This window comes from Phocoena sinus, chromosome 4, assembly GCF_008692025.1.
Source record: "Phocoena sinus isolate mPhoSin1 chromosome 4, mPhoSin1.pri, whole genome shotgun sequence".
Lineage (NCBI taxonomy): Eukaryota > Metazoa > Chordata > Mammalia > Artiodactyla > Phocoenidae > Phocoena > Phocoena sinus.
In genome coordinates, this window is record NC_045766.1 from 24,353,640 (window position 1) to 24,363,320 (window position 9,681).

General features: G+C 38.7%; 1 protein-coding gene across 1 annotated transcript in view; it reads right to left on the reverse strand.

The window, feature by feature from the left end:
- The window catches only part of SLC9A9 (solute carrier family 9 member A9), a 569,241-nt gene extending 560,936 nt beyond the window's left edge, over nt 1–8,305 (reverse strand). The window contains exon 1 of the mRNA XM_032631496.1: nt 7,997–8,305. Within this exon, the coding sequence (XP_032487387.1) occupies nt 7,997–8,171 (175 nt within the window). The 5' untranslated portion in view covers nt 8,172–8,305. The remainder of the gene's footprint in view (nt 1–7,996) is intronic.
- Between the last annotated feature and the right edge of the window lie 1,376 nt (nt 8,306–9,681).

Below are 9,681 nucleotides of genomic sequence, written 5' to 3' on the forward strand. Positions count from 1 at the left end.
ACAAAATGATTTCTTTTATAATGTTTACACAGAACAGTCTATTTTTTCTCAAACCAGAGGTGGAAATGTCACAAAGTATTCTAGATAGTGAAAGAGGAAGGGACTCTCCAATACATGGAGATTGTCTCCCAAACTCTCTTCATCACAGCTGGGTAATGAAAAGAGAACGAAAAAAGATAGGAGAAAAGGAGACAAAACTAGAAACTGCATGTTTCATTTTCCTAGTGGAGTAGTTCTCAGACTTTAGTGCATCAGAAACCTCTGAAAGTTTCATTAAAACACTGCTTTGCTGGACTCCAAGTTTTTGACTTAATAAGGCTGGGTCGGGGGCCACATATATACATTTCTAACAAGTTTTCAGGTGATGCTGATGCTTCTGGAACCCTACTGTGAGAAGCACTGTCTTGTAAGACAGCAGTTTCTACCAATACGACTGCCATCACAGTCATAGAACTCCATCAAAATCCATGTCACCTCAGGTTCATGCACACAGGTTTCATCAAGCTTGGAGAGCCCAGAGGTATAAGTAATTTTATCTTCAGTCCCTTCCAAAAATTTAATTCCATTAAACTAAGATTAGATGAAAGCCTAGTTTTGCACACTCCACATGAATAAGGCATTTGCAGTTCCTTCCCCACCCATTCTGACAATCACAGGCATTTAAAACCAGGATCACTGTGGACTTGCAACACCGCCTTCCCTGATGCTGGGGCAGGTGCTTCCGGGTCAGCCTCATCACTCTCACTGGGACATTTCAACCCAGCTGCTTGGCATGGATGTGCTTTCACAATATTGCTCCTTCTGTCTTTCCCATGCTGGGCTTTTGGCTATGGACAGTATAATGTTTCTGAGGCCTCAAGGTAAAAAGAAAACTTAAAGACCCACCTCCCTTTCCCAACCTCTCCTCACTCCTAACTTCCTGTGAGAGTTAAATACCAACAGCAGACTTTGATGAGAGGACAACTGTGGCCAGAATTTGAGAGCACTAGCTTCCAAAGATGGTGTTTCTCCCAATTATTGTGGGCAGCCTTGGCCATAGTTGTAAATTTTTTGTTTGTTTCCTTATATACAAACTGAAGATCCTTAGACCTTTTCTGCATGGATATGGTGATGATTAGCCATGAGGGTTAGTATGTAGTTAGATCTTTCAATCTCTGTCTTTCTTTTATAAACTTTCTAAAGTACTATCACCTGGCACAAAATAGACATTTATTAAGTAACGGCAACACTTCTAGGGCTAAATGTGTGATACAGGTGAAAGAATATGGGTTTTATGATCGTGGGTTTGAAGTTCAGCCCTGGTGGTTACCAGCAAGTCACTTTATGTCTCTGAGTGTTGGTTTCATCATCTGTAACATAAAAATGACAATACCTCCCCCATGCAACACACACATGCACACACAAACACACCCATGTTTGTGATACCCAGTGGCCTTATGGAGCCAAACTGCCAAGGTATGAGTCCCAGCTTAGGTATCTAGTATGTGTGACCTTAAGCAGGTTACTTAATTTTTGGTGCCTCAGTTTCCCCACATAAAAAATGGTTGTTGGGTTTCCCTGGTGGCACAGTGGTTGAGAGTCCGCCTGCCAATGCAGGGGACACGGGTTCGTGTCGCGGTCTGGGAAGATCCCACATGCCGCGGAGCAGCTGGGCCCGTGAGCCATGGCCGTGTGCGTCCGGAGCCTGTGCTCCGCAACGGGAGAGGCCACAACAGTGAGATGCCCACATACCGCAAAAAAAGAAAAGGTTGTTGTGAGGATTAAATGAGTTAATATATGTAAAGTACTTATGACAGCATAATTCATACTGTAAATGCTATTTGTGTTAGCTATTTTTATTATTGTTACTTGTTATATTGTTATTTTTATTATGTTATTTTGACATAATAAATGTTTAGCAAACATTAGTTTATCATGTTACCACTTGCCTAACCATTTAGACTATATATAATATCTCCATAAACAGTTTAAATCAAAAATCCATTTTCTTGATGTGCACACCCACTAGCCTTTAGAGTCTGAGATGGGATCCTTTGAAGCAACACAGTAGTTTGCTCTACGGGCTTCCTCTGTAGCTCCTTAGTGATTCAGAAGCACAGCAGGATACATAGGAGGTTATTTTCTTAAAATCAACTTTTAAAAACCTACACAGAGCTATACATCTTTGATTTTTTCCACTTTTTCAAACTTTCTTTGGCTAACACTTTACAGCATGGAAAACCTGGCCCTGATCTCCGAAGCTTCTTAAAACCAACCTCTTTTTCCCCCAAGAGGGAAAGCAAGTTTAATTCATTAGGCTCTTAACCCTAATTACCTTTCCTGCAGATCCCTTCAAATTAAATCAGAGCCACTCTGGTTTTCATATGACATGCATCCACAGATCCCCAAATCCACAGCCAGACCTCACTGTTCTGATGGTATAATTTTCTCTCTTTGCCTTTCTAACAGGAACTCAACAGGATTTACTGAGCATTCCATATAAAATCAGAGCAGAACTGGAAGAACTAAGAATGGTAAAATAACACTAATTAAAATCCCATCTGGGAGAAAGACTTGGATGTCATTATAGGCTGGTAGGGTTCTGGGAAAAAAAGCTATTGGTTTGAGTTGGAGTGGCCTGAATTTGGAGTGGCCTGAAGTTGGAGTCAGTCTTAGCCTGAATTTTGAAGGACTTTTTTTTTTTTTTTTGCGGTATGTGGGCCTCTCACAGCTGCGGCCCCTCCTGCCACGGAGCACAGGCTCCGGACGCCCAGGCCCAGCGGCCACGGGCCACGGCCCACGGGCCCAGCCGCTCTGCGGCACGTGGGACCCTCCTGGACCGGGGCATGAACCCGCACCCCCTGCATCAGCAGGCGTACTCCCAACCACTGGGCCACCAGAGAAGCCCTTGAAGGACTTTTGAAGCTGGAAGGAAGGTTAGTGAAATCTTCTATTTCATTTATTCCTCATTTTATAGATAAGAAAATTAGGGCTAGAGATTAAATCGCTTGCCCAAAGTAATGCATCTAGCTACTGAAAAAAAAGAAAATCATAAGGATTTAAAAACCCAAATCCCCAAGAGAGCATCCAATGCTTTCTCCATAAAGCATGCTATATTTGCATAAGTAAAAAGCCTCAGGAGGGCCTTCCAGGCAGGGAGAAGGGTGTGAAGTCAACATCTCCTATGGACCTAGCAGTCAAGGAGGCAGGGCTGGACTGAAGCAGAGTAAAATGCATCAGTAGGGGAGAGCCACACCATGTCCACCAAGACAATTTTATCCTGAGGAACCTCCAAGCAGTGCTAGGATAAAATTAATGCCTTATGATTTTTTAAGAAAAATAGCTTTTAAAACCTTAGTGCTTGACTATGTAACTATGTTTTCTTTAAATCTTGAAAAACAGGCTGTTGAGTGAACTCAGTTGGCCTTATGAAACCGCTAAATATATTCTTAGAGCATCAGACATAGTCTAATAGGTTAATATAATATAGTTTAATGAATTCAAAATCTAAACTTTGCGGCTTAAAATTTCCCTTCAGCCCACTAAACAGTGAGCAAGATTTCCCCTTGTATTTGGAGACTGTCCCTTATATTATAAGGCTGTGAAATCAAAGGTAGAATTCTAAGAGATTTAAATTGTTCTGTCCCTAAACTCAGATCCCAACCCTCAAATGCATGGCATTATGAATGTCCTACAAAGTAAGGGAGCCCCCAGTGATGTGTAATGGTATTGTTAATGCTATCAGGGAACAAGGAGCAATTTTTCTTTTATGAACAACAAGCAGTGGATACAGGGCCCTAAGTGAGCAGCGCTAAGTGCACCATCTGCTGCCAGTCAATATTTTGACCATTAATAGTCTCTTAAGCTTTTAGTCCAATTTAAGTGAATATCATCATGGCTTATACTTTAAGCCAATTATGGATTCTAATCCTTTGATTTTGAAATAATGAGAGCTGTAGAATGTCATGAGACACAATTACCAACCACTGTTCCTGGTGAAGCAAAAATATTGTTAAAATGCTGCCACTAATTTTTAAAAGCATCCTAGGACCCTTGATACCAAGAAAGATAGATTATTTGTATCTGGAGTATCAGAATTATCTCCAAGGAACTCCAGAGTCAAACCAGACACCACCCATGATTTTTCTTGGCCTCTACAACACTTCATATAATATAACAACTTGGAAATTGTTCCTAACAATAACTATAAAAGAGCAGTTAAATGTTCTGTTTGATCACTTTTCTCCTCACTTTTATTTAATTGCTCATTTCCTAAGACCCTGCTCCCTAAAATTTTTTAATTGGATTTCCCCATATACAGATAAAATGCATCAACATCTAGTGTGTCTTCTAAAGGATAACTGACACATATCGGCAGAATGGTGGCAGAAAGGCAAAAGGCTGGCTGGGCTGAAACAGGAAATCCAGGGCCTTAGAAAAATATTTATGGTCCTTGATGCAGAGGAAAATGAAACGTTATACAAATAGTTGACGAGAGTAAGAGCAGTAGTCAGTCTAGTAGGGGAACTGTTAGTCAAATTCACTGATAAGCGTCAGGTACAGGACCAAGCAATTTTAGAAGCTGTTTCATTACAAGCATATCTGTCTATAAGATGGAGATGACTGAAGTACAGTTTACTTTCAAGTGTTCATCTTCTTTAAGATAAAAAAAACTTTTAGAAGTTCAACGTGAACCATAGTTTTGTTTCTTTTCTTCCCCATCGATTATCACCAGGCCCCTGGCAGAACTCTCACAAGAGCCATGACTTCCATCCTCTGGTGATGAAGGGGTTTATTTGGTCTTACTCTGAAATTTCATTCTTTTGGACTTTCTGGAAAATAGAATCTATCTGACTAATCTTGAAAGCATAAACAATATGAGGATGCATCTGGATCTCACAGATACATCTTCTCTCTATGACAATCATTGAAAGAATTTATTTATTTTAAAATATCTTCAGCATCTCTTAATAGAGATAGCCCAGCTCGGTGGCTAATTACATGACCTTCATATCTCTAAGTCTTCATTTCCTTACCTGTGAGATGAGGATGCTGGACTTACAATCTCTGACTCCTTCCCAATATATGAATTTCAAATTCAGTTACAGCCACTGGGAGATTCATTCACTTGGCATCTCCCTTCCCCTTACCATGCTAGTGGGAACATGCTGTATAGCGCAGGGAGCTCAGCTTGGTGCTCTGTGGTGACCTAGATGAGTGGGTTGCGGGGGAAGGTGGGAGGGAGGTCCAAGAGGGAGGGGATATATGTATACATATAGCTGATTCACTTCGTTGTACAGCAGAAACTAACACAACATTGTAAAGCTACTATACTCCAATAAAACAACAACAACAAAAGGTTTATCTGAATGTCCCTCTTATTTCTCTGTTGTAGTTTCAGACGATTTTATTATATCACTGACAGAAAGTCCCTAATAAATATTTCAGACATAACATTTAGATCATCCCTGAAGAAGAAATATGAGATGTCACCAGTGCTATCCATATGGACTATTTTCAGAAATTATCAGTGAGAACTCTTTTGAGATGAACATGAACCTTATTAGACCTGTGGATGAGTAAAATCACATGGACGCCGCCATGAGTAGCTATTCAGTTTAGGGGAAGTTCACTTCTTTGAGATTTAGTTTCTTCCTCTGTATAATGAGGTGGCTAGAGAAAATAACCTTTAAGATCTCCTTAAATTCCAACAATTATAATTCTATGCCAATAAAAAAAAACTAAACAACACTAAAATAAAAGTCTTTTCACTGATTTATACAGCTCAAGATAACTCAAGGATACTAAAAATTCTAGTAATGGGATAGTTATACATATATGTGGATGTCTCCATAATTTTTATAATCCTTATACATTGCAGTGTTTCAGAACTTGCTTTCAATAACTCCCATATAAAAAATTTATAAAAGAAGGACAGAAATCAGACAGCTCAACTTAATCCCACACAAACCTTAAGCTTAAACTGCCTTAAGAATAGCAATTTAGAGAAACGCTATCTCAACTATTGCTCAATGTGCTGATTTTTTTTCTTCTTTATTGAAGTATAGTCGATTTACAATATTGCATTAGTTTCAGGAGTACAGCAAAGTGATTCGGTTTTACATATATACACACACACACACACACACACACACACACATATATATGTAAAACCGAATCTTTTTAAAATTCTTTTTCAGTATAGTTTATTACAAGATATTGAATATAGTTCCCTGTGCTACACAGTAAATGTGCTAATATTTTATGACTTCAACCACAACTTAAAAGTATTTCATGCAGTTTTTAAGGATTAAAAGTTAATCTGGGAATTTTCATGTTAAAAAGTAAAAGTTACATTTATGTGTCGTGAGTACAAAGTATGTCTGAATTTTAATAGGTCACCAAAATTTAATCAAAAGTTTTACAAAACAGTATCTCCATCATAGATAAGCTGAAATTGGTAAATGAGTCATAGTTCAATCAAATTCAGGGCTGTGAAGAAATCTTCCCCTCTAATAAAGGGTCATAATTTTAAAACCAGTGTTGTTTTGCTAAACTATATATAGCCCTTTAATTTAATGCCAAGAATTACATTGTTTCTGGCTTCTCAGATTACATCCTATACCCTCTTTGATTATTTATTAGAAGCGTCAATAGAAAGCCTGGTCCACTGATGGTGGAGAAGGGCAGTGACTGGCGCCGAGGGCTTTACATCTGCTGGTGTCACTTCCCTTCTGTCTGACTATTTATCTTTAACCTGATTGTAAGTTTTTCCCCTCAAATGAGAGTTTTGTTATGTTTTTTAAGTCCCTCAATGGAAAGGAACTTAACTGTGCTCTGAATGGACCAGCACATCAGTCTCCTGAAAGAAATTACACTGCTTAGCCTAAAACTTCTGCCTTCTAGCTCAAGTATCTCACAGTGGGATCCAGTTAAGGCATCCGATTTCTTATGGTCTCAAATCATGACTGTACATTGTTATCATCAGGACATCATATGGTTAGCATATAAAATGTGCACGGATCCTGTTCCCTGAACCTCGGGGGTATAAAAGGCTTTAGGACTTCCAAAATAAGGGAAGTGAAATATAAAAGTATATTCTTTACTGTGACGTATAACAATGCCTCAGCTGTTTCCATTGTGTTCAAAGTTCCTATCCATTATCAGGCTAAGAGTGGTAAGCAAACTATTTCATAAATCAGATCAGTTTTAAAACCACCAGTGTCTTACACTTTACTTTATAAGATGAGAGTACATACTGGATAATCTCTGTCACATTTTATTAAGCTTTCTGAAAGGAATGACATGGGAAGTTGCACAGAAAGAGCAATACCTTGGGAGCTTAAAAGGTTAAATTCTTTTCCACACCTTGTCCCTCCCTCCAAAAAAGAAGATACATAGTAAATCATACTAATAATAACTATAAACTAGAAATTATGAAATCAGGCTAAGAAATGAAGAGCACTGCATAAAGAAACTTGTGTATTATAAGAAAATAAAACATGCTCATATAATTAAAATAGATTTGAACAAAATTACTCCAATAGTAGCGGTGGAATACATACGTTTCTGCAAGTTTTCTTCTTGAAACTAGTTGATGTAAGAGGATTTACTCAATACATGTTTAAGTGATGTTATTTCTAGAACTTTATAAAGCTCATCAGCCCCTCCAGTGAAAGAAGGCTGCTCTCTGTGACTTCCCAATATCTATCATTACAAAAACAAACAGCTAGCCCTGTTTGTCTCCCCACATGACAATGGACCTGCATCTGTCAACAGACTCGCATTATGTGCTGCGTGAGAACATGACTGTGACATTTACTCTTGTGACAAGGCAAATTTTGGCAGCTCATCTGGATAGAGATGAGCATTCATTATGCTGCAGCACCTTTCATCAAGCTAATGACATTTCAATCAGCATGTTTTCTCCAGTTTCGGTACTTTGCCATCTGAGCACAAGTCTCTAATTACGCCCAAGCAACAAGTTTCACATCAATCCTACAGTTTCTGCACTCACCGTACACCATCGCTCCTCCGGTTTCATGCAAGAAGCGAAATCGATGATTTTTAAATAACCAGATTGTCAAAATGGTAAGGATGAGCAAAAAATTAAAGACAAGCAGCTCCACCGCTCCCTGATGTTGAAACTGATACTCGTCCCTCTCTGACATGAACCTTTGCTGTCTCTCCATTCTCCAGTCTACTCGGGATTCCTTAGATAAAAACCTGGATAAGGACTGTTTTTTCAAGGTTTGCCTAAGACGGTCTGGCTGCCTGAGGATTTCAGGATAACACTGCCACTTAAGTTGCTACTTCATGAGCATTCTGCCTTGGCTTAGTATTCAGATGGCTTCTAGTTACAACTTCCTGTTTCTCTCTTAAAGCAGCCTCGTCTCTTTTCAAACTCCAGAGTGTGGTTTCGTCATCAACTCTTACTGTCTTTAAGTGATTCATTCCATGAAATTAACTTTCATATCGGACAAACCTGCTATCAGTCATTCTGAGGTCTTGAGTCATGATCTTATCGTTTAGAATAAGTCTTCTTAAGCTGCATAACAGGTGAATTGTAGATTAATAATAAAGCAGATCACCTTACATCACCAACATTTTCTAAATTCAAAAAGCCAATTCCTGAATCATAACCTCACTCACATACGAGATTTTTCCTTTCCAACCAAAGCCTAGCAATGTGATGGGGACAGACTGAAAATGATTTCACAAGGATTTTTTTTTTTTAAGTTTAGAAGCAAGAAATAATTTTGTCTATGAATGTCCCTCTGGTTTTATATAACTGGTAGTCACAAGAGCAGTATTTAAACTCTGAATCAATTGCTTTTCTTTTAACAAGGATAAATGAAAGCACAAGACAAAAAGAATTTTGTCCTATCTCTACAGCTGTGTGCTGTTTTTATATGTTGAGTCAAAAAAGAAAAGAAACTAAAGACGTGTCTTTGAAGGAAGAAACCATACAGCCATTCCCAGTAATGCCACATTTGTGGATTTCTCTTTGTAAAGCTCCTGGTCCAGACATTCAGGACCCACAGAATCTGCCACGGATCACAAACCTCCTCTGTCCTATATGCAGAACAATGTGGTTCACTGAGGAATAGTCTGCCACCAACAATGAAGTTTCCAGAATTCCAGGGCACAGACAGTGATGATTCTTCAGATCATCTTGCATTTGGCAGGTTAGTTCTGTTTGAATTAAGATTCTTATGCTTTTTGAAAAAGATCAAGATAACGCTACCATAGGCTCTGCTGTTTTCTTAGTAATTGTTGATTCGTTTGCCTTATTGGTCTTATGATACAATTAGATCCAGGGTTAAGTGAGGTTCTTCATCATTTCATGATATTATTATAACTCAGGGGTTGTAATAATCATCTAGTATACCCATACTTGACGGAATTAGTATTCAATTTATATGGTGTAAGTGATTCATTGAGTAGGATGAGTCCAAATAGAGCCTCAGAATATCTTGTCACCAAAAGCTAGAGGTCAAACACACAATATATTGGGGGCTAAACTAGCTCCTCAATAACAGTTTTACCCACAGAGAAAGTCTATCAACCACTTAATATAAAATTCTGCTGTTTCAGCTTCTTTGCCTTCTGCAACTTTTGAAGCTGATTTCCTGAGTTTAACTCAGCAGGGGGTATTTATGTGGGTTGCAGATGTTCTTTTAACACACTACCCTTTTTGGC